The 24,703-nt window shown below is 46.0% G+C and overlaps 1 protein-coding gene across 1 annotated transcript; it reads left to right on the top strand.

Moving 5' to 3' along the window:
- The first annotated feature begins 6,680 nt into the window (after nucleotides 1–6,680).
- On the top strand, nucleotides 6,681–22,368 carry Amd1 (adenosylmethionine decarboxylase 1). The gene is made up of 8 exons (XM_032888397.1): nucleotides 6,681–7,116; nucleotides 14,681–14,767; nucleotides 15,863–15,989; nucleotides 16,950–17,052; nucleotides 18,288–18,330; nucleotides 19,239–19,476; nucleotides 19,577–19,732; nucleotides 20,385–22,368. The coding sequence occupies exons 1-8, from the start codon at nucleotides 7,007–7,009 to the stop codon at nucleotides 20,520–20,522; spliced, it is 1,002 nt and encodes a 333-aa protein (XP_032744288.1). The 5' UTR covers nucleotides 6,681–7,006; the 3' UTR covers nucleotides 20,523–22,368.
- Nucleotides 22,369–24,703: the final 2,335 nt, after the last annotated feature.

Here is a 24,703-nt window from a genome sequence, read left to right as displayed (position 1 = left end):
TGCTGGGATTAAAGGCGTGCGTCAGCCAACCCCACCCTGAAGCTTTTTCGGCTTCTATTAAATCACAAGAATAGAAAGGAAAAGAAACCAGAATCTTGGTTTTAGTTATCTCTTTTGTGGAGCACAAGACCCTGTGTGTTGGGATCAGAGGACATTTTGGCAGCTTGTAGGAGTTGATTCTCTTCTTCCAAGTGGTCCTGGGGATGGAACTTGGGTCATCAGGTTTGGTGACAAATACCTTTTGTAGCTGTCTGTCTATCTTTCCATCCATCCATCCATCCATCCATCCATCCATCCATCCATCCATCCATCCATTCATCCATCTTTTGAGACTAAGTTCCTCTGTTTAGCCCTAGCTGTCCTGGAACTTACCAGACTGGCCTCAAATTCAGTATCCTATCTGCCTCTGCCTCACAATGCTGGGACTAACAGCGTGTGCTACCACTACCTGGCATAAATACCTTTTCGTGCCAAGCCATCTTGCTAGCCCGACTCTTTGGAGTCTGTTTACTTGAGGACTGTCTACTTCTTTCTGTGGCTACGAATGGTTTTTATAATCTCTCTCTTGATGAAACCTTGTCATAGTGGAACAACATCTGTTAGAAACTCATGTTAGCCTGAAAGCTATGTTTCTAAAGTAGGTATTGTCTTCCGTATTGGCTTGGAATAAACCACTCTCTTGTTTGAAGTTTTTTTCTTTTTATATCAACATACCTCATGAGAAAGCACAGGTTAGCAGCAGCCTCCTGGGGCAAAGCTGTCCACTCACTCCGGACCATCTGCCTGTCTCTGCATGTTATGCCAGTACAAACAGACTCTAATCTTTTTGACTCACTATATTTGTGGCTCGCTACATCTGGACCGTCCATCTTAGGTAAACTTCCAGAAGAAACAACATTTAAATTACAAAGTCTAAAAGACTAGAACAAGCAAGTAGAGGCAGACCTGATGGCTCAACCTTTAATCCCAGCACTTGGGAAACTGGGGCAGGAAGACATCCTACGAAGAGTAAAAGAAAAACCTTCCAGATATATTAAATTTACCTAAAGGTAGAAAATCAGTATGAAGTGAGTGAGTGAATGGTAGATATGATGGTGGTGAAGAATTCTTCAGGTAGGCTCACAGACAGGCTTGACAGACAGTGTGATGGTTTTAATTGTCCCCTGGGAAGGCAATGTCAGGGAGAAAAGGTCTAGATCAAGTTGGCCTGTGGGCTTGTCCTTGGGTTGTTGTGACTGCCTTAATTGGGTCGGGAAGACTCACGGTGGGCAATATCATTCCTTAGGGTTACCTTCTGAACTGTTAGAAAAATTGGGGCTGTAAAGGTAGTTCAGTGGTTAGGAACATTTATTTATTTATTTCCTTCTTTTCTTTCTTTCTTTCTTTTTTTTTTTCTTTCAAGACAGGATTTCTCTGTGTATCCCTGGTTGTCCTAGAACTCACTCTGTAGACCACCAGGCTGGCATTGAATTCAGAGACTCCGCCTGCCTCTGTCTCCTGAGTGCTGGCGTTAAAGATGTGTGACCATGTATTGCTTTTTCAAGAGGACCAGGGTTCAGTTTCTGTCATCCATGTAGTGGAACATAACTATCAGAGACTCCAGTTCTTCCAGGCTTCAAGGGTGGCACGTGGTGCACAGAAATTCATGAAGGCATGCGTGTGCATAAACAGATTGACTAGGCCAACTTAGTCATCAAGGGTTCTCCAGGGCCGGAGCGAGGATTAAAAAGAAAGAAACAATTAGACAACAGCATGACCCCAGCCTGTTCTGAGGATGAAGCCGGTTTATTCCCCCCCCCAGTCTTATTTTATACCATTTTGAGTGCATGCAGATAATAATGTCAGTTCTGGGTTCAGGGAACAAGCAAGACAATAAACAAAGTCCTGTGATCACTGTTTCTAGGGGCTCATCAGGATGCCCAAGATAACTGTGCTTACTTCCTATCCTAGCCCAAAGTCAGCTTCCTGCCTGAGCTTACTTCCCTATCCTGGCCCAAAGCCAGCTTCCTGCCAAGCAGCCCCAAAGCTCTGCACAACAGATGACAGATAAAATCTTTAAACAAAAACTGGATACCTCAAGCTGGCTCGAGCCGAGCACCCCATATTCATTTCTCTTCTCTTCACTGTGGATGCAACTAAATGTTTCAGGTTCCCACCACTGCAATGTCCTAGCTACAACGGGCTGTAACCTGGAGTTGTGAGCAGAAAAAAATCCCTTTCTGCAATAAGCTGGGTTATTTTGGGTTTTTTGGTTTTTTTGGTCAGGATATTCTTTTTTTTTTTTCCCGGAGCTGAGGACCGAACCCAGGGCCTTGCGCTTGCTAGGCAAACGCTCTACCGCTGAGCTAAATCCCCAACCCTTGGTCAGGGTATTTAATCACAGTACAGAAATGAAACTAGGAGGTTAATACAGTTTAGGTTCATGTAATGATATATACGTGTATATAATAATAATAATAATAATAATAATAATAATAACAACAACAACAACAACAACAACAACAACGTAGCTAAGTTAATAGTAAATCTGGAAATTTTTTTTTTTTTGGTTCTTTTTTTCGGAGCTGGGAACCGAACCCAGGGCCTTGCGTTTCCTAGGCAAGCGCTCTACCACTGAGCTAAATCCCCAACCCCTGGAAATCTTTTTCTAAGTGTCAGTTTCCATTCTACAAGTGTTATTTTCTGCTTATAGTAAGTCAACCGAAGCGGCCAAAGGAGGGTAAAGAGACTAAGTACTGTGAGAGGCCAGGAATCCTATTTTAGGGCTCGAAGTATGAAAATGGGAGAAGAGAAGCAGAGAAAAGACAGAGTCTCGGTGTATGACAAGCCGACCACACTTACAGAAATACAGGAAAAGAGAAGCCCATGAATGCTGTCTTAGGGTCTTACTGCTGTGAGCAGACACCATGACCAAAGCAACTCCTATAAAGAGCAACATTTATTTGGGGCTGTCTTACAGGTTCAGAGGTTCAGTCCATTATCATCAAGGCGGGAGCATGGCAGCATCCAGGCAGGCCTGGTGCAGGAGGAGCTGAGAGTTCTACATCTTCATCTGGAAGAAGCCAGGAACAGACTGAGCATCCTCAGGCAGCTGGGAGGAGGGCACCACGACACCCTTTCTCCAGTAAGACCTCAGCTTCTAACAGTGCCACTCTCTGTGCTGAGCATGTGCAGGCCCTCAGAGATGCCTTAGGGTTTGTGCAAGCACAGTTAGAGATGATGATGGCCGATGACCAAGAGGTGAGGGTAGAGGCAACAGAGGTCAGCTGGGGTGGGTACCCGAGAACAGCCAGGCTTCAGTTTTGATGGGGAGGAGGCTGACTTTGCTGAAAAGCAACTGACCTTCTTAGATACGGTAGCATCTAGATGCTCATTCAGCGTTGGGGTGATCAGGCAGGCGGATGCTTCAAAGATCTGAAAGGAACGGGAATGCTTGGGCTGGAAAGAGAAATCCGGATGGTATTTGTATGGTGTAGGTCGTCAGAAGTTGTGGTCTCACTAAGTAGATCATCTGGAGAAGAGTGTATAGAAAGGAGAAGGCAGGGGGAAGAAAGGGCAAGCAGTCTTGTAGTGTCGGGAAGGAAATCCAGTGTAGAAGGAAGACTGAAGAGGGCTGTTTTTCATGAGGGAAGGGTAAGGCTGGGGATAGGGTCTAGCACACCTGAGGCTCCAGGTTCAATCCCCAGCACTGGGGGAGGGGTTAGTGTTTCAAGTTAATGTTTCAAAGACTGAAACATTAGATTTGACCAAATGTGGGCCTTGAGAAATACCGTTTTATCTAATTCCCAGGGCTAAAAATCCATTCCTGGGATCTGAAGGAACACTGAAGAGGTTGGAGTACGAATCTGCCTTTCCCTCTTTTGAGGAGTTTTATAAAAACAAACAAAAGCAAAAACCAAGAAAACCCGATGACAGCAGAAGGGAGAAGAGGATGGAGATGAGGAAGGAATTCTAGGATTGGGGATTTTGGACTGCTAGGAACTCCCAGCGGGCAGAGGTGCTTGTCACCAAGCCTGATGACCTCAGTTTGATCTCTGGGACCTCTATGATGAGAGAAGAGGACCAAGTTCCCCAAGTCGTCTTCTGATCTCCACATGCAAGGTGAGGACACACACGCACACGCACACGCACACGCACACGCACACGCACACTCAGTGGTACAGCATATGTTTAGCATACGGAAACCCTGGGCTCAATCTCCAGTCTCACTCCAACATCCCAATTGGAGTGTCTACCAAAGAAAATGAGTCCTTATGATCCTGAACTGTAAAAAACAGGAGTAGAGGGGTCTCAAGTTCAATACCAGCCTAGGCTACATAGTTCAGGTCCTTGGGTTTAATCTTTAGGACAAAAATAAAAAAGAGCAGATAGCAGTCTTTTAGAAGGTAGGGGTGTGTGTGTGTGTGTGTGTGTGTGTGCATGTGCATATAGGCAAAATTAAATAAGCACTTCTTTTTCTTTAATTGCTTTCGGTTGTTCTGGTTTTTCAAGACAGGGTTTTTCTGTGTAGCCCTTGCTGTCCTGGAATTCTTCTGTAGACCAGGCTGGCTTTGAAGTCACAGAGATTCACCTGCCTCTACGCACAGAGTACAGGGACTAAAGGCATGTGTCACCACAGCAGCCTGCTACATAAGCCCTTCTGAAAAGAATTTTGTTTTTATTTTATGGGTATGAGGCTTTGCCTGCATATAGAGATATACATCTTGATCTTGCTGGTGCCCACTGAAGTCAGAAGAGGGTGTGGGGTGCCCTAGACCTGGAGTTACAGATGGTGATAAGCCAGCATTTGAGCAACAACTGCTCTCAACAACTGAGCCCCCCACCCCTCTCAAAGTGGAAAGAATGGTCACTGATAGAGACTAGTCTAGGAATGATGACAACTTTGGACATAATCAGTTTTGGGAAATATCTAAGCAAAAATGAACTACCTTAGCTAAAAGTACAAGTGATTTGAGCTTCAGTAGAATAGTCCTTAAGGAAAATTATACATTTTTACAAAGAAGCAACGCAATTCATTGACACTGGTTAAGTTAGCCTCTCTCTGACAATAATTTACCTCACCAAGGTTCTTGGCACTTTTGTTAACTTAAATTAGGTTAGGAAAAAGCATAATAGTAACTTAAAAAGCAACTAATTATAAATAATTATAAGCCAAATTATACTTATACTACAATTAGTGTTTGAGGTTTGTAGGCAGTCTTCTTTTCAATAAGCAACCATCAAATAATTGAATAGCTTGTAAAACATGGAAATATTCCTTTAATCTTTATTTCAAGTATAACTACATCCTCCTCGAGTTACTATTATAATAGAATAAATAGCATTTATTGTATTTTGTCCCTATCCCTAGTTTGAGTTGTATGCTTTTAAGAACATGTATCTCCCTCATCACACAGGTCCTTTCTCAACAAATTTCATAGACATATGAATCCATGCTCTTGTAAGGCAAGAGCTAGCCAACAGTGTCTTCTGCAGTGCATTTCTCTAAGGATAATAGGTCACTTTGTCTTGTTACTATAATAGTTTTTAATTTTATGAGCTTGGGGACTGTCCCCCAGTGTTTCCAAGTAATAACTTTGTTAACATCTTTTGCTACTCAAGATTAAAAAAAAAAAAAAAACCTACTTCGAATTGACCCTTAATTTACACTTTAGATTATCTTTAATGAAAACTCCTTGATACCTGTTTATATTATTATTATATACCCGTGAAGATCCTTTTTAGGCATTTGAGATAGCATTGTAAATTTGCGGGATAACTGCTGGTTGAGAGGAATACTTTCAATTAGTTCACCCCTGGAAGAATAGCCTAAGCAAAATATTATCAAATAACCTCGTATTATACTTAATAAAGCTAATTCCTAGAAAGTTTTGCGAACTAAATATCCACCAGTTGACCTAATGGAGTATGGGTGGATAGGTGGCTGCTGGACCTCAGCCAAGTCCTAAGCTAGGCGAGGCACACGGTTGGGGGTAGGTAGCGCCAGAGCCCTCCAAGGCTGGGCGCCACGTTGCTTTTCTCTTTTCTCTTTTGAAATAGGAAGACAGCGCTTCTGGCTATTGTGTAAACCCGTCGAGGGCTGCCTTCATTCCCACAGCAGATAAAGCACAAGCAGAATTAAAGCGCATTCCAATCCGACCCCGGGCAACACGTACGTCACTGACAAACGCTGAATTTTATTGCCTTGGCTGCGTTCCTCTCGAGGAAACACGTGAAAAAAAAAATGGTTTAAAAGAAAAAAAAAGCACCTCGGCTGAAAGGAGGAACAGCACAGGATCAAAGCCACCACGCCAACCCAGCAGTGGCCACCGCCCCCGCCGAGCCCCGCAGACACCCCTCGAGAATCCCTCGTGTTCTCTGCTAACCCAGCTGTATGCAGCGTGGGACAGCCTCGCCTATCTCCGGCTCTCCCCACCAGCTCCACAAGCAATCCCAGCTTCCCAAGTCCCCAGCCGGACAACAGTGAGGTCTCCCGCTCAAGGGACAGCGGCAGCTTCATCTGCAACCAAGCTGGTAGTCCCCTGCACCCCCTGTGGGCCCTCCGCCAGCCAGCCGGCGTTCGGCGACGTTTGACTGACACGAAGCTGCCCCTATGAGACGCGAGGGCGGGGCGATCGCGTCACTTCCTGGCCTGTCGGGGGAGGATGCTTATATAAAGTCTGCGCTCACGCACAACCCTCGCTTACACAGTATGGCCGGCGACATTAGCTAGCGCTCGCTCAACTCTCTCTAACGGGAAAGCAGCGGACTACAAGAGACTGAACTGTATCTGCCTCTATTTCCAACGGACTCACGTTCAACTTTCGCTCACGAAAATAGCCGGGAAAATTTTATTAGTCCTTTTTTTAAAAAAAAGTTAATATAAAATTATAGCAAAAAAAAAAAAAGGAACCTGAACTTTAGTAACACAGCTGGAACAATCCGCAGCGGCGGCAGGAGCGGCGGGAGAAGAGATTTAATTTAGTTGATTTTCTGTGGTTGTTGGTTGTTCGCTAGTCTCACGGTGATGGAAGCTGCACATTTTTTCGAAGGGACCGAGAAACTGCTGGAGGTCTGGTTCTCCAGACAGCAGTCCGACGCAAGCCAGGGATCTGGGGACCTTCGTACCATCCCAAGGTGGGTGCTGGGGCCTGAGGGTGGTTCGCCGTCGCCTCCTGCGAGGCAGGAGTGGCGGCCTCAGGTGGGGCCAGGTCAGCGGGCGGGAACTGGCTTCTCCCGCCGCCGTTGCGGGGCCGCCTGCGCCTGGGGGAGGGGAGGAGAGGAGGCCGGCGCGGCCGCGTGCTCAGGTAACGTCCCCGGCGGACTGGGGAGCCGAGCAGACCGGGCCCCGGCGGGGGGCGCGCGGCCCTCCGGCAGGTGTGGCTCGGTTCGGCGTGCCCGTGCGGGTGAGGGGCGGGCGGAGCACGAGTTGGGCGGCCGCCGGGCGGCGAGCAGGCCTCCCGCCGCGGGGTAGGCGGCCGCGCGTGGCGCTCGCTCGGGCGGTGGGATTGGGCGGGAGTGGCCGTGTCGCAGTGCCCGGCCCCGCCGACGCCCCGACGTGCCCTGCAGCAGAGGCATCGGGACCCTCTGGGCTTTGCCCCGGAGGCTCCTGACCTTGGGCTATGTAACCTGTTCCGGAGGCGAGGCGAGGTCGGGGAGAGCGCGGAGGGGTGGAGGAGGGTTTGCCTGCTTTCCAGAGGTACAAGCGGCTCAGCCCGGAGAGCTATTTTATTTGATGCCTTAAGCCGAAGCAAAGGAAGCCTGGGGCCCCTAATCACGCCCGGGCGATCACACGCTGCACGGGACGTGGTGCGGAGAGCTGTTGGTGACCTCGCTATGAGAATCGAGCTTAGAAGCGCGGGTGACACCGAGGATGCACGGACCCGGCGGCGGTGACACCAGTCGCAGGCTTTGGCGGCGGGTATGCGGGCTCCGCTGTGCTCTAAGGCGCACTAACGCGGCTGGAGTGGCGGAGGAACCGGCGTGGTCCGGTTCATTGAGAGGCGGACCAATGAGCTCCTGGGCCCCTCCGGAGCCTGGCCCCAGGGTGTGGACCAATGGGCGTTTTAGGAATGTTGGCTGCGCGGTGCAACCGTCCTCTGACAAAAAGCGAGAAGAGAATCCAGGCGGCCACGTGCTGCCGAGACTTTAAGGCACACTGGGAAACGCAGTTCTTAGTAGTTGCTGCAAACGTTTCCATTGTAGGGCAGAAATGTACCCGAGTCGCTGAGGTCTCAGTTTTCGATCCTCACGCGAGGCGTGTGCCATTTTCAGTTGTAAACACTCTTCGCGTTTTCTCATAGCAAGCCTGGAGAAGCTTCCTTACTCCTTTTACAAATGGCAAGCTGATTGTGGTAGGCGCCACGACAAGCTAGTGTTTTAATTTTATTTCCTAGAAAATCTCAGGATGGACTGAAAGAGGGACGCGCTAGGAAATTACAAAGACATTTGGAACTTGACATGAATCTACATAGTATTTCTCCTTGATAATGGGAAGGTTTTCGTTCTCAACTTAGTTGGAAATGCCAGAGTGGGATTCTAGAAATGGATCAGAGGTTAAGAGCACTGGCTGTCCAGGGGACCGGGATTCAATTCCCAGCACCCACATAGCAGCTCAACCATTCTGGGGGATTCTGGAGGATCTGACGCCCTCTTCTGACTCCTGAAGGCACTGCACACCTGTGGGGCACATACATGTAGGCAAAACATCGATAGAATAAAATAATATATATTAACGCTAAAATATAGTAACGCTTGATTAAAGTGGTTTCAGAGTAGAGGAAGGATGGAGCTTTTTAAAAGGTAGGCTATTTTTTTCCTACCCAGGGTTTCTGTGTAGCCCTGGCTGACCTGATTCACCTGCCTCTGCCTTGGGAGACCCACCACCGACCTGTGCTTTCTGTAAAACTACCTTTATACGTGTGGGTGGATGTGTAACAAGAAACTGAAATTTTTTTGTTTTGTTTTGATGTGGTTGTTATATATCACATAGGAGCTGAAGTCTGTTGGAAAGAACTGAAAGTTGACGGCTTTTTCAGTGACCATCTAGCTGAGGGTGCACTGGTTGTTAGAGGCTCTAAAGAAGTGCCTGGAAAACCAGTGGATAAATCACCTAGTCAGGGGCTCACAGGTTTGCATCTTTTCTGAAATGGAAGTAATAACCATGAGTAGTGGGATGAAAAACGACATTTACAGTAAGTAGTTAAGGTGTTAACAGCCTTTGATTCTATTCCTTTTTAGGCCAAGGCTGGGTAAGAAAACATCGATATAGAATGCAAGGTATGAAAGTTGTCAAAAAGCAGTTGTATGTAGCTAAACCACCTTTCAGGGTGGTGGTTGCTTCGAGACAGTTTTTCTGTGTGGCCTTGACTGGCCTGGAACTCACTACATAGACCAGGCTGGTCTTGGAACTCATTAACTTTGTTGTATTGCATAATAAATTTGATAACCAAAAAGTCCTTACCTGTCAGTGCTGAACTCAGTAACCACCAAAATGTGAAGAGACTAAAGGCTGAGGTTAGACGGGTGGGCAGTTAAAGAAGCTGTCCGAGCCTGAAGCCTTTTCACACAAGCCTAGTCAGAGGGTAGCTTTAGAAATAGGGAATGCATTGTCATGAGAAGCAGGGAAACGCCTTAAACTAGGTGACCAGGCCTGATCGTTTAAGATCCAATTGATTATGACAACGTGAGAGTTTTAATAGCAGTTTGGCGATCACTCCCAAGCTGCAAATCTATGGGGGGAGGTCCTTAGGAATTGGTGGCACTGGGGAGGCAGAGGCCATGCTACTCTACAAGTGAGTTTCAAGCCAGTCAGGTGCTACATGGTGAGATCCTGAAACAAATTCAAACAAGTGGATAGTTGTATAACCACATAAGAGAAAGCTACCCAGCAATAATTGAACCATTGTTCTGTGCAACACACGAGTACTGACTGACTGATGTAAGCAGATCTGCTGAGAAAAGAAGCCTGACAAGCACACACGCTGTAAGATTTCAGTTCTGTACAACTAGGAGCTGTAGACTAATCTGACAAGACTGGGCAGTGGTGGATTAGAGGCCTTATAAAGGAGCATTGCGGGCTGCGGTGTATTATGGCACAAGCTCTTAATCCCTGCATTCGGGAGGCAGAGGAGGGAGGTAGACGTTAGCCTCGTCTTCATAATCAAGGTCCAGGCAGGTCAGGACCGTGCAAGCAGATTCAGGTTTGTAAGGTCGTCTGGCAAGAACCCAGGGTAAAGGTACTTGACGGAGAAGCCTAGAAAATGAGTTTCATCCCCAAAACAAACCCTTATAAAAAGTTGAAGGAAACCCCTCCCAAGAGTTGTCCTCTGACGTACACAAGTGCACCGTGGTGACTTATCCTTTAATCCTAGAGCTCAGAGGCAGTGGATCTTAATGAACTTGATGCTTGCCTGATCTACAATGTCAAAAACAATTCAACCTTGTGTCTGTTTGGAGGTGCTCTTTAGAAAGTAACTTGCACTTTGGACTCACTTTCTCTTTCATTTAGTTTAGGATTTGAGGTGGTAGCCAGTCTCTTCAGATTTCAGACCTGCCCCACCTGCTGCTAGTGGTGCTGTAATCTCAACAGGAGACCAAGGCAGTAGGGTTTCGGGGAGGGGCGTTAGGGTTAGTCTAGGCAAGAGCAGGACCCTGTCTCACATTTGGCCAAGTGCTAGGACCTGCACCCTGAGGAGAACCCAGGTGTCATTTTAAGTTGGTTCTTGTAACCGTGGCAGGGAGGCAGGACAAGTAATGCCATGGGCTGGCTGGTGAGCCCTGTCTGAAGGGAGCTGGCCGCTCCCACCAGTGTGCACACACCCGGTTTAGTTGTTGGTAGTAATTTTCTCTGGTAACTCTTGTTAGGCCCCATTCAAGTGTTCTTGCTAATCTCAGAGTTTGGAAGACGTTTTCTCCTGAAGGTTTTGATTTTATATTACATATGGGATTGGATATTTTGTGTGTGGTGTGAGGGAATAGATTCTTTAGGCAAAATGGATCCATCTTTCTAAGCCAAGACAAAGTTCAAAAGACATTATTAGCCTTTGAGAGTACTCCGTCTTCTGACATACCCTAAGCAAATGAGAGATTCCTTTTATAGGCTTTGATTTATTGTTTTTGCTTTTATTTGAAGGGTGTGCACTTGATTAGGTGTTGGTAGCAGTCAGAAGGGGGTGTCAGGCTCCATTAGCCAGAGTTACAGGCAGATGTGAACTGCCTGACTTGGATGATGGGTGTGCTGAATCCTGAGTTCATTTATTTATTCGGAGGCAGGGGTCTTTCTGCAGAGTCCTGGCAGTCTTGTCTGTCTTGGAGCTCGGTTTATATAAACCAGGCTGGCCTTTGAGGTGAGGATCCCCCTGCTGCTGCACCCAGCCTACAGTGCCATCAGGCTGAGCCGTCGCCCAGTGTGCAACCCTTTAACAAAGGAAAACCTTGGCTGATGCAGTTGGTTTAAACAATGACTTGACTGGATGGAGAGGTGTGGTGTGGGTGATGTAGATAGATGGCTGAGGGAGGAACGGTCTGTGTGGGGTGGGCTTTAGAATCCACTTGACCATACAGACCAACAGTGGAAGCCTGTCCAAAAATGAGACTGGTCTATTCTCAGTAATAAGGTGAAGTTGGGTGGGAAATTCCCCTGGCAATGGAGAAGATAAATGCATTATTTGAAAAATATTAGAGACTTTTAAATTGATGGTAGAAGTAATATTTAGAATTGGTGGGATATTCTTAGCCTACTTTAAGGGACATTATAAGCAAGATAAAATTTTGAGTAAAGGATTGTCGTTGTTAAAGATCATACACTTTCTGAGCTCATTTCTTTGACTACTGTTGCACGGGTATAGGAGTTCTTTCTGGTCGTTTTACACAAAATTTACAGTGCGTTGCCAGAAACCCTTTTAGTGTGAGCTTCCCACAGCAGCTGTTTTGTGCTGCACGTGTGCAAGTGTTTCTTCCTGTGGGGCAGAGGGCAGCTAGCACAGCTCTGTTCTTCCCATCGCCCTTTCCCCTCTGGTTCTGGGGTCAAACTCAGGTGCTACTGAGTCATCTTGGTGACCCCAAATTATTAATCTCAGTGTAAGAAGTATACACTGAGCATACTGGCAGCAATAGAGAAAATAGCACAGATAAATTGGGGACAAGTTTGGTTTAGAGGTTTGTGTGCTTGCATGCAGGTGCCCTCGGAGGCCAAAAGAGCATGGGATGTCCTGTAAGCAGCCATTATCCTTCCCTCAGTTACTTTTGACACGTGGACCAATTATTGGGTTAGTTAGGGTTAGGTGATCTGAGTATAGTATGACTCGGAAACAGACTTTCCTTAGTCAGGCTTTGTGCTCACTGCTTTGGCGTCAGTTGAGTTTTAAACAGTCACTAGGTAAACTGGACTTTGAAACCAGCCACTTGGGGAGTGTGATATGCAGTGTAACCACTTAGGTTTGTGAATTGAGATCTCTGGACAACTTGGTGGAGATCTCTGCTCAGCTGGGTCTGGGAGTCTGTGCCATGGTTTTATCAGCCTTTCAGGTGACTAGAGTGTGACTGCTCTGTCTGATCTCATTCCCTCTCCCACCAGTACTGTTGTGATTTCCTGTGGGCTTTGTTAAATGTCTACAGCTTACTTATACATAAATAAGTATGTATACTTATGCAGTGTAAAGATGATGAAGACTAATGGTGTGGTAGAGCAAGAGATAAAGGTCTGTATGTGTGCAGTGTATAGTTAATTTTTCCAGATAAGCTCTCATCAGTCCTTAGCTTGTGTAACCTGTACTTGTTAAACCAAGCAACCCTTTCCCTCGGGCCTCATCAACAACCTACCTTTAAAGTGTTTCATGTATAATTTGGGTTTTCTGCCTGCGTGCATAACACTGAAACTGGAGTTCCAGTTAATGGGCCTCACTTGTGGGTGCTGGAAATCAGACCCAAGTCCTTTTGAACCTTTTTAGCACTTGACTTAGGTAGAATGGTAAGAATATTTATGACTAATGCTAACGTACCCTTGGTTTATCTATTTATAGGATTTGGTGGAATTTTCTTTTTCTAAGCTACTGAAAGTTGCACTGGGGCAGTGTTCTAAACCTTACTGGGTGGGGCAGGTCATACTATCACTATCGTGTGCATTTTTACTTTGAAGGGCAAGCTGGGTTGGCGCTCAGCCTTACGTGTGCTGGGTGGGTCCTGAGTATTGTGAGGTTGGGGTTGGCTTGTAGCTGCCATAGCCTCTCTGGTGCTAGGTTTTAAGCCTATTCACGGGCACTGAGCACAGTGCCTGGCTTTGCCTATGCTGTTCAACCTAAGGCAACTTTATTGTGCTTCCTCCATTGTAGCAACCCGGCATGCTTCTACCTCAAGTGACAGTGATACTCAAAGTAGTCCTCATTTTTTTTCTGTCTTGGAATGAAAGGAAGCAGTTGAATAAAGGTCTCAGGTCAAACAGTTGGACTTCTCAACCGAGTGATTACTTATGAAGGCTCATGCACTTAGAGCCAGAAGCTCAAGACGTAGAATTAAAGGCAGTCACACTGTGCATGTGGGCACAGTGTGATAGGAAACACGCCTGGGATCCAGACTTGGGAAGCAGAGGCGAGTAAGTGAAGGACGGCCAGGGCTATACAGTTAGACCCTGTCTCAACCAAAAACCAGGGTTGAAACAGTTGACCACAGTAGCACACCCCCCCACGCCCCCGTGTGTGTGTGTGTGTGTGTGCGCGTGTGTGCGTGTGTGCGTGTGCGTGTGTGCGCGTGCGTGTGCGCGCGTGCGTGTGCGCAGAGCCTTACTAGAACCTACAGTAGTCTATCCGTGTATATGGTTATTTGTGTCGATTAAAGGCAGAACTGAGCAGTTTCATGAGAGATTTATCTGCCTTGGAGCAGTGATGTGCTCTAACATTACGAGGCGTGGTGACTCTTGGATGGGAAAGCTCTGTTGCTGGTGTTGTCTGTTTAGGAAGTACCCTGGGGTACCATTATTAGAAAACAGTGCAGTAGGGATGCCTGCCTGTAGTAGTAACTGCTGCACTCGTCGGTCTGTTTGTAAGTCTGATTACAGATGTTAGCGTAGTGTTGGAACTGGTGGCCGGCAGAGACAGCAGCCGGTTAGGATCACACACTACTCTAGCGCCCGGGCCAGTGTTTCTTACACGGGACAGCTGCTACTGAGGAGGCCCTTGGCAACATAAGGCCAAGGGCGTTTGTACCTCATGTAAAGGCCTCAGACCCCAACAAGGAAGTATGTGGAGTGTGTGTGAGAGTGTGTGAGTGTGAGTGTGTCACGCGCACGTGTGAGATTTGCTTAGATAGTGGATGGAAAAATTACTCCCTGATAAAGAGGTTGAGTCTCAGCCACCATGTGGCAGCTCGAAACCGTCTGGAACTTCCGTTCCTAAGGGTCTGACACCCTGCTATGGCTCCTGTGGGCACTGCATGCGTGTAGTGCATAGACCGTGCATCTGAGCTGGAGGCCAGCCTGTGTACATGATGCATGCCCAGGACAGTCCTGTCTCAAAGTAAGTAAATGGACAAATGGTTTTAATCACTGTGTTGATATCTCTATTAAAAACTAGAAATAGAACCTGGGCAGGGTGCTGCCTGCCTATCATTTGGACTGGGGTTCAGTCTCTAGCAGTGGGGGGCAAAGGTTTGCTTGAACAGGAAGGTGGTGGAGATAAGCACCTTAATCACTGTTTGTTGGTGACAGATCCGAGTGGGATGTCCTTCTGAAGGATGTGCAGTGCTCGATCATAAGTGTGACAAAGACTGACAAGCAGGAAGCTTATGTACTCAGGTAGGTGCCGTGCAGCGTGGCCTGAAGTAAGTAGCCGTCCTCGCGTGCTTCTGAGATCCTTGCTTTAGTTCTTCAGTTTACCATCTGGTATGGACTGTGACCTGTGTTTCTAGGTAGGTTTTTGTTTTAAGCCTTGCCTGGCAGCTCGTTGTGACTGTGGCCATATTTACCACATGGTTAGCAGCAATATCGGTCGGATGAAAGATAAGGAATGATAAGTACAATTCTAATATCTACCCCACTCCTACTGATCTCTGCCAAGGTTTGAAATTTTGCTCATTACAACCGGGTTGCTGTATTAGTGTATATACAAAAGCCATTATTGTTAACCTTTTAAAATTGGTGTGAAGTCAGTTTAATCAATAAGCACTTTGGGTGCTTAGTTTAGATGGGCCTTAGTCGGCCTTGGGTTAAATACTGTATACATTGTATCTTCTTTTTTTTTTCTTAAACTAAGTTTATGCTTGGCATAGGCAGATGTTTATCAAACTACTAACTTGCAAACTGTGCCACACAGATGTAATAAGTAAAAACATTGATTTCCTTAGGAATCTTTTTATCTACTTGGAGCAGTTAAGAAACAGTGGAGTGAGCAGTGGTGCCCATGACAAGGTGGGCTGTGAATGTAGTAAATAGCAGTAGGCACAGCGACATCAGCTGTGCTTGGTCAGGCCCTCGTGTGGTGTCCAGACATGAGAACGAACGTCACACAAAGCCAAATACTGTTCACGGTAAAGTAAATCACACCCTGGCAGGGAAATGGCTGGACTTGGAACCTATGCTAATTATTAGCAAGGTTATACAGATTGAGGTGAAATGTGTGTGACCTCACACATTCTGAATCCAGCCAATAGTCATGTATGGCCGTGAGTGGAAGAGAATGAGAAAGGCTGACTTGGGAGATTAGAAAGGAATGGGTGCGTGTCATAAGCTGTAGAAGGATATAAAGCTAATTGTTTTTCTACTTTGGTGGTAGTTTGGTTTGGATGGTTAAATACATAAATACATCCAACAGTGATTAAAAACAGACGTGCTGATTGTACTCTCGGTAACACCTGATGCAGTGGTGATGCCCTTGTGCTTTTTCTGTTGCAGTGAGAGTAGCATGTTTGTCTCCAAGAGACGTTTCATTTTGAAGACATGTGGTACCACCCTCTTACTGAAAGCACTGGTTCCCCTGTTGAAGCTTGCTAGGGACTACAGTGGGTTTGACTCGATTCAAGTAAGTACGCAGACATTGTGTAAACTGAGTGTTCCGTTCTGATGGAGTTTAATGGTTTACCTCAAGGAATGGAATGTCATTAAAATCTCAGAATTGGTTTCTTTGCACCTGTGGTTGGGATTGAACCCAAGGCTTTCCACATGCTAGTCAAATGCTGTCACTAAACTGCTGCCTGCCAGGTTAATCCTGGGCTTTGGCTCTTTTGTTTTGTAATAGAGGAAATGTTATTCACCAGGCTTGCTCAAGCTCAATCCTTCTGCCTTTTCTTCCAGAGTTCTGGAATTACACGTTAGCATACCCAGCCTGCGTTGTGGGTGGGAAAGGGGGGGGGAGTCTGGCTTTGGAGCCCTAGCTGCTCTCAAATTTATCCTCTTTGTTTTAGTGTCCTTAGTACTAAGACTAGAGCTGTGAACCACCATTGCCACCCTAGCATAGATTTGATAAGGACTCCACCATCCTCGTGAGAAAGTTAAGCATAGGCACTTGATTGTGCTGCTGACTGTTGAGCACACTTACCATGCAAGTTTGTCATCGATTTATCCCCAGAGCCCACCAAAGAGGGGAGAGGTGACTCCACATTTGTCCTCTGACCTCCACATATACACATGGTACACATACATGCACAATATATTGACCTATGTTGTCCCATAGCTTTGGTCAATATACAGAAACCAGTCCTCCAGGCTGGATTTGGTGGCTGCACACCTGCAATCCCAGCTTTGGTTTGGGGCTGCTGGGGCAGGAGGAACAAACTGGTCTCCACAATGAGACCCTGCTTGCTTGCTTGTCAATTTGTATGAGTCTTGCCTATAACATATATGTGTGCCCTAGTGCTCATGAGGACAGAATAGGGCATCATTGATCCCTGGGGCTACAGTTAGAGTGGCTTTTGAGTCTCCATGAATGCTGGGAAACAAACTTTAATCTTAAAGATCTTTCTCTCTTTCTCTCTTTTTTAAGAGCTTCTTTTATTCTCGTAAGAATTTCATGAAGCCTTCTCACCAAGGGTACCCACACCGGAATTTCCAGGAAGAAATCGAGTTTCTTAATGCAATTTTCCCAAGTAAGTAAACCTAGAGTATAATGACTCTTGTCGTTTAGAGCTGGGCGGGTGTTTTGTGTTTGTTTCTGAGATGGGTTTCATGATAGCCCGTGCTGGTCTGGATCTGGCCTGGAACCCAGGAGTTGTTTATACTGCTTGATGCTGCGGGGTTCATTTTATTTATGTTCTGCTTACCTGGATGTTATAAAGACTTCAGACATGTTAGTTGTGTGGGTAAAACAGTACAATTGTATTATGCACTTGTGAAAATAATGTGGCCAGAGTGAGTTTGTGGCAAGTGAGGCAGTAGGGCGTGCACCGTACTCATGGCGACTAAGTAGACTGCAGGGATGCTTGAGGTTAAACACTCAGGGCCCGAGTGGACCAGATAATGTTTCAAAAACAGTTGCCAGGGAGATAGCTCAAGGAGTTGTAAGTGAACTTGCTTCACAAGGACCCAAATCTGATCTCCGTACCTACATTTAAAATAAAAGCAAAGGCGCCAGGTATTGGGCCTGGAGGAGTTTAATGCTGGAGCTAGGGAGGCAGAGACTGGATCCCCATGGCTCGTAACTCGGCCTGTTCTGCGGACTTAGGTATGTACAGCTCACAAATAGTGGTGAGTACACGTGTAGCATGCATGAGGCCCTGAATTGATCTTCAACACTACAAGAAATAAGACTTGAGACACTTGCCTGTAAGTTATGATATGCTGGGGTTGGGGATTTAGCTCAGTGGTAGAGCACTTGCTTAGGAAGCGCAAGGCCCTGGGTTCGATCCCCAGCTCCGAAAAAAAGAACCAAAAAAAAAAAAAAGTTATGATATGCTGCCAGAGAGGTGGATCTTAATTTAGCGCCATTTCCAAGTTGGTTTACTGGACTAAGGGAAAACTGGAAACCGTTTGGGAAGAATATGTAAGTAAAACAGCTATGAAAAGTGCCCTGTGGGATTTTTAGGAAGAAGGTAAGCATTCTACAAGGTCACCAGCATCAGTGGCAGCCAGATAAAATGCCTGCACAGCAAAGGGGAGGTGTAGAGTGATTTAGAAAGGACCTAGATTTGATTGGTGGTACCAGCGCGGTAATGGATCTGCTGCCTCTGATGTGCGGGCACAGAACACCCATGTAGCCCCTGTAAACTCATTCATGGAAACAAGACAGCAACGCAGATGTTTTTCCTGTTAGGATTCAGTCTAATTTCCCGTCACTGGTGCTATTAAGTGATTTGTTTTTAAGAAAAATCCTCTTTCCTCACAGATGGAGCAGCATATTGTATGGGACGTATGAATTCTGACTGTTGGTATGTAGTTTTAGTTTGGCTTTGTTGCCTATGTGTGTGGGGGGGGGGAGAAGGGTGTTCTAAGCTAGACCTAGTAACCTACCCCAGTTAATCCTAGCTGTTCTGGAGGCTGAGGCAAGAGGGAAGACCAATAACGTCAACTTAGTGCAATAAAATAAAAAGGAGAAAAGATAAGAGGTCTAGCTCAGTGGTACAATGTACTTAGCCTGTGTGTGGCCCTGGGATGTCCTTTAATACTGTAAATGTGTTTTTAAGCAAAGTTGGAAATTTTGTTGTGGGAGACAGTTTCACTGTGTGCCTTGCTGGCCTTGAATTCTGCTCTGTAGACCAGTGTCTGAGTCTTTGCCTGTGTCCTGAGAGATGGAATTAAAGGATGCTAGCACGCCTGTTGAAGTTGTTTTGCAAGTTTTGTTTGTCTGATCATTCATCTCCTACCCATAACTTCCCTGGTCTGCACAAGCATCGGTGGTGCAAACCTTTAATCTTGCACTGCACTCTGGATGCAAGGGCAGGTAGATCTCTTAGGTTTGAGATCAACCTGGTCTACAGAGTGAGTTCCAGGACAGCCATAGCTACAGTGAAGCCCTGCTTAGAAATAATAGATGTTCATTGCTCACATCTACTCATGCAGTTACGGCTTCATCCATCAGCCCCCTTAGATAGAGAGAACGCTTACAGAAAACTGACTTCAGAGGCCACCAGTCTTTCCTGAAGATTGGGAGCTCAGGAAGCACCCCCTTTCCGCTACAGGCGGATGTCATGCAGGCAACTGCAGCTGCTATGAGGCTCTAAAATATGGGTGGGCATTATGAAGAGGGGGCATGGGCTTTTTTGGGTTTTGTTTTTTATGACTCAGTTTCTCTGTAAACTGTCCGCTCTGAAGTAAAACCTGTTTTACTTGTACATAGGTACCTGTACACTTTGGATCTCCCAGAGAGCCGAGTAATCAATCAGCCAGATCAAACCCTGGAAATTCTGATGAGTGAGCTTGACCCAGCAGTTATGGACCAGTTCTACATGAAAGATGGTGTTACTGCAAAGGATGTCACTCGTGAGAGTGGAATTCGTGACCTGATACCAGGTTCTGTCATTGATGCCACACTGTTCAATCCTTGTGGCTACTCAATGAATGGAATGAAATCGGATGTGAGTGGCTAGCAGTCTGAATAAGTATTTGTGTCTTCTCCTGTCTGTTAGTAACAGCCTTTGCTTGATATTAACTTACTGTTAATAACTTTTCTCTAAGGGAACATATTGGACTATTCACATCACTCCAGAACCAGAATTTTCTTATGTTAGCTTTGAAACAAACCTAAGTCAGACCTCCTATGACGACCTGATCAGGAAAGTTGTGGAAGTCTTCAAGCCAGGAAAGTTTGTGACCACCTTGTTTGTTAATCAGGTACCTTGACCTCTGTTTTATTTTTTTCCTTTTTGGGTATTCAGTGTCTTATATATGCTAGGCAACTGGTGTGGTTGTTACAAGGTGACACAGTGACGAGATGTGTCCCAGGGCCACTCCCTGTGCTGCCTGGCAGTGATGGCTCATTAGGTTTTTAGCAGTCCTATTCTGTATAGCTCTCCTTTTAATGAGCTCCTGTTCCGCTGATCTCCCTGTTGACAACCCTGTTGACAACCCTGCTTCCCAGCCCAAATGGAGATAAACAAACAAACTGCCACGCCTTGGGGTGGGAGAGAGATCAGTAGCTAAGGCACTCAGCTTCATCTCAGCACCCATTGCAGGAGGCTCACAATGAGAATTGCTTGCCCACTTTGCCCAGGGGCATGTACACACAAACACACACTCTTTTAAAATGCACAGTTAAGACACACCAGAAGGGAACATCAGATCCCATTACAGATGGTTGTGAGCCACCATGTGGTTGCTGAGATTTGAACTCGGGACCTCTGGAAGGGCAGTCAGTGCTCTTAACTGCTGAGCCATCTCTCCAGCTCAAAATGCGGTTTAAGATAGTCGTCTATTCGTGGTATTACTGTTTTGTGTGGGAATATTCTGGTAGTCAGAAGTACTAATGTTTGTTTCGTTTCCCCAGAGTTCTAAGTGTCGCACAGTGCTTTCTTCGCCCCAGAAGATTGACGGTTTCAAACGTCTTGATTGCCAGAGCGCTATGTTCAACGATTACAATTTTGTTTTTACCAGTTTTGCTAAGAAACAGCAACAACAGAGTTGATTAGGAAAAATGAAAAAGAAAAAACGCAAAAAGAGAAGACACACAGGAGGTGGTGGCTGCTTTCTAGATGTTGATCCTGGGGGCCATGCTGACCGTGACCACCACCTTGTAGCTGCAGAAAGCCCTAGGTGTAATGATAGTGTAATCATTTTGAAGTGTATGCATTATTATATCAAGGAGTTAGATATCTTGCATGAATGCTCTCTTCTGTGTTTAGGTGTTCTATGCCACTCTTGCTGTGGAACTGAAGTGCATGTAGAAAAGAACTCTGACTGTATGAATCTTTACGACACTTGTGAAAACGATTCGACTTGGTTTATGCACAGCGTAATATTTCTGCAGGCATCGTCCAAAATCCCCCACAGACAAGGCTTTCGTCCCCATTAGATGCGGCCTCAGCTGACCATCGGCGACTGTTCTATTTGCTGCCAGAGTTTTTACATCCAGTTACCTCCACTTTCTAGAGCATATTCTCTACTAATGTTCAAAACCGATTTCTACTTCATACAGGTGTCTTATGCAATGGCAATTAAAGTTTTCTTCCACAAGTTGAGTCTTTGTAAGGAAATGATTCCAGTTGCTTGTTTTGTGTTCTACTGTTTTAGTAATTGCTCCTGCATTTATAGTCCTATGGGTTTTTCACTACCCCTGATGAAGCAATACACGGTCACACTGTGGGCTTACATTGTAATCTTCACCCCAGATGGGAGCTCAGAGACGGTCCCTTGCTCATTTTTCCCTAAGACATAGAATGTGGCCTCGCTATTGGCATGCCCTTCTGTGGGAGATAAATGACGGAAGTGAAAGTATCAGATAAAAAGAATCCAGTCCCGGGGTGAGCAAGGAGAACCAACCCATGGCAGTGATGGGCTGTGCAGTGCACTCCGATGAGCTCTCACAGTGGAGTGCCCACCATGCCTTCACTAACTCACTGAGCAGTGATAGGGATGCCCACCAAGTCAGAGCAGAAATCTAACCTAAGGATTCTCACCTCTGTAAGTGCCGCCATTGCCACCACTTTACTAAAGGAAGTTTCTGTTCAGAGGAGAGTCTGTACTTCCTGCCTGTCCTAATGTCGGCTGTTCTCTCTGGTCTTTCACCATGGCGTTCAGATGATCAAATGAATGGCTGACCGGCCGCAGGGAGGACTCTTCAGGTTACTCGGCCTGGAGAATGGAGGAAACAGCACGGTATTCTGACATTTAATGGTACCAGAGACGCGGGCTTTCAAGAGCTGGCCTGTTAGTGGCATTTTTAAGCAGAAAAGAGCAAACTAGATGAAGTTCCCTATTTATTGCCCTCCCACCGTTTCCTTGGCAGTTTCTGGACTGGCGCAGTGATGCCTTGTTCCTTCCGTATTTATAACGAACGAAACACTTTTTTAGCGTTTCTAAGCATGGAATCTACTTGGTTTGAAATCAAGTGGTTGGAACACTGTCTGGATTTTTACTTTACACAGTGTTGATTGAACGCTTCGCTGGGGAAGCCTTCAGTCAGCTTTATCGGTCTGTTCTGTAATGAGCTCAGCACACCTAGTTTGAATTGCTGTTTGGAGGGCCAGTGCTTATTTGAGCTGGGTCTTGTAACCCAGTAGACTTTGGCTTGAGGTCTGACTCCCCCATCTTATGAAATTAAGAATTTGAATGTTGGAAATTGCACAGGGTTTGCGTGGAACAAAGCCCAGAAAAAAAAAAACAGCAGGCGGACTAGTGATCTAGTGTGATTACAGGTGGGGAAGTTTTGGTGCCATAATTTCTTTGTTGGTGTTGGACTTTTAATCAGCTGAAATGTATTTCTGTACCACAATGTAAGCTTCAATAAAAGTTTGCTTAATTGTCTAGTAACATCCAGAAAGTTTTCTGTTTGGTGTCTGCTTAACCAAAACACGGAGGATTTCAAACATTTGACGGTAGAAGTGACAACCTTAATTAAGCTCAGTAGGGCTGCATATACAATGTTCTGTTGAAGTTTGGCAAGTACCTCAGCTCTTGGTCATTTTAAAGTGTCTAGTAAGCTGTAAGTAGGCAAAGATACTTTGACTTTGATGAGATGGGCTTATGTTAGAAGATACCTTGCTGGTTTTCTGTTTAAGGAAAAGGGTGTGGGAGCGTGGCTGGAGAAACAGCTCAGTGGTTAAGAGCACTGACTGTTCTTCCAGAGGTCCTGAGTTCAATTCCCAGCAGCCACATGGTGGCTCACAACCACCTGTAATGGGACCAGATTCCCTCTTCTGGTGTGTCTGAAGACAGCTACAGTGTACACGTACACATTAAATAAATCTTTAAGGAGGTTGGGGATTTGGCTCAGTGGTAGAGCGCTTGCCTAGGAAACACAAGGTCCTGGGTTCGGTCCCCAGCCCCGGAAAAAAAAAAAAAAAAAAGTAAATAAATCTTTAAAAACTAAGAGAAGGGTTTAGAATTACTCTAGGCATGAAGTAGCCCGAGGCAAGAGGCTCACTTGAACGCTATGGCTGTGTGTGCTAAGATAGACATCCTAGTTCTATTCTGACAGAAATGTGCTCCCCATTCTCCTGCTGTAATGGGAGAGGTGCTGCTGACTCTGCTTGTTCTGTCCCTTCAGAGGCCGTTGTCCCATGAATTGCTTGTTTCTCTTGAGTTCTGTACTTTCCTTCCTGACTTCTGGTTTTCTTCTGTTTCCTTTGGTCAAAAAGTGCTGGTCCCTGTGTGATAGGTGGTCAGAAGGCCAAGCAATTGCTGTTAACTTTGACATTAAAATTCCCAGAGTATACAGCTGTGTGGTTTTGGTGACACCAGAGACTTGGACACGTACAGACCATTTAAGCGGCCTTACATGGATGTCTTACATGGATGTCTGTCTGACAGTCCGCCCTTACCTGTGCATTGAACATTGGAGTGGAGTAAAGAGGCTGCCCATCAAGGCTGGTGGCCTACGTGAGGACCATCTCCCACCAGCTGCTAGCTCCATGTATGCCCCCTTACACACAGCGCGAGATCGTGCAGTAAGTGTTGATCATAGGGCCGAGCCCTGACTGCGTTAAGAATAAAAAGTGCTAGGTGTCTAAAACTAAACTGCCCATTGGCACTACACAGTGTAGAAGAAGCAGACAAGACCTCTGGGGTGACAGGATGTGACATTCAGAACAGACGAAGAGGAAATAAGATGGAGAAGAGACCATGGTTAGCATGAAGTGGTAACACACCAAGTGCTGAGTGAACACTGAGGGGCCAGCATGTGACGAGAACTTTAAACTCTAGTCCTCTCTAAAGGACTAGGTGGCTTACAGTTCCAGAAGTGTAGTCTTAGCATCAGGGCAAGAAACGTTGTGACATTCGGGCAAACATGGTGCTGGAGAAGGAGCTGAGAGTTCTACATCACTTGAGGCAGCAGAGCCCGCCCCCCAGAGACAGACTTCCTCTAAAAAGGCCACGCCTACTCCAACAAGGCTACAAGCTAAATATTCCAAATGGGGGCCATTCCCTTTCAAACCACAGTACGAGTTCAAATGGTAGGTCTGGTAGCAGGGACCTTGAGCTGTAAGACCTTTTTTAGTTTGCTTGTTTGGATTTGGGGGGTCGGGGGGAAGGGTCTCACTTTATAGCACTGGGGTGGGTGGAAATTACATTGTAGATAGATCAGGCTAGCCTTAAACCACAGGTCTACCTGCCTCTGCCCTACCTTTGGAGACTTGGGACTATAGAGCACCACCGTGCCTGTTTCATACATTTCTAGATGCAAAGAATAAAAACAAGGGGAGAGACAAGATGGGGGTGGGGGCCAGTCATTTCCCGGTTTTTGTACGGCATACACCCTGATGAGGAAGGAACAAGTTCAAAAAACTTGAGAAACTGCAATAGTAGAACAATTTTAGATACATTTTAGAAGTTTGTATTTGGAAAGAAATGACATTAAAATGCATGTGAACTTAAAAGTGGTAACATCACTTCCTGAATGAGCAGTTTTGGTCCCTTAGACGACATTCAGTGTGGATCTCCCATTTAAAACAACAGCTTGGGAGATGTGGTGCAGTTGACACGATACCAGCCTGTCTGAGTCCTGAGACGATTCCCAACACCAAAGAGAAAAGCACAAAGGAAAAAAACACCACGTTCCTGCATTAGGGTAAAGGCCTTTGGTAGGTATTACAGAACTGTAGCTGCTTTGCTATCTGACCTTTCTTGTATCAGGAAGTTAGGCTCAGT

Source organism: Rattus rattus, chromosome 18, assembly GCF_011064425.1.
Source record: "Rattus rattus isolate New Zealand chromosome 18, Rrattus_CSIRO_v1, whole genome shotgun sequence".
Lineage (NCBI taxonomy): Eukaryota > Metazoa > Chordata > Mammalia > Rodentia > Muridae > Rattus > Rattus rattus.
Note: the sequence above shows the minus strand (reverse complement) of the source record. Positions and strands in the feature narration are given on the sequence as shown.

Bases quoted from the DNA above. Each gene is read 5' to 3' on its own strand.
- Amd1 (XM_032888397.1), top strand. From the start codon at position 7,007: ATGGAAGCTGCACATTTTTTCGAAGGGACCGAGAAACTGCTGGAGGTC. The intron at 17,053-18,287 runs GTAAGTAAACCT...CTTTCCTCACAG, and splicing joins TCTTAATGCAATTTTCCCAA to ATGGAGCAGCATATTGTATG. The intron at 19,477-19,576 runs GTGAGTGGCTAG...CTTTTCTCTAAG, and splicing joins TGAATGGAATGAAATCGGAT to GGAACATATTGGACTATTCA.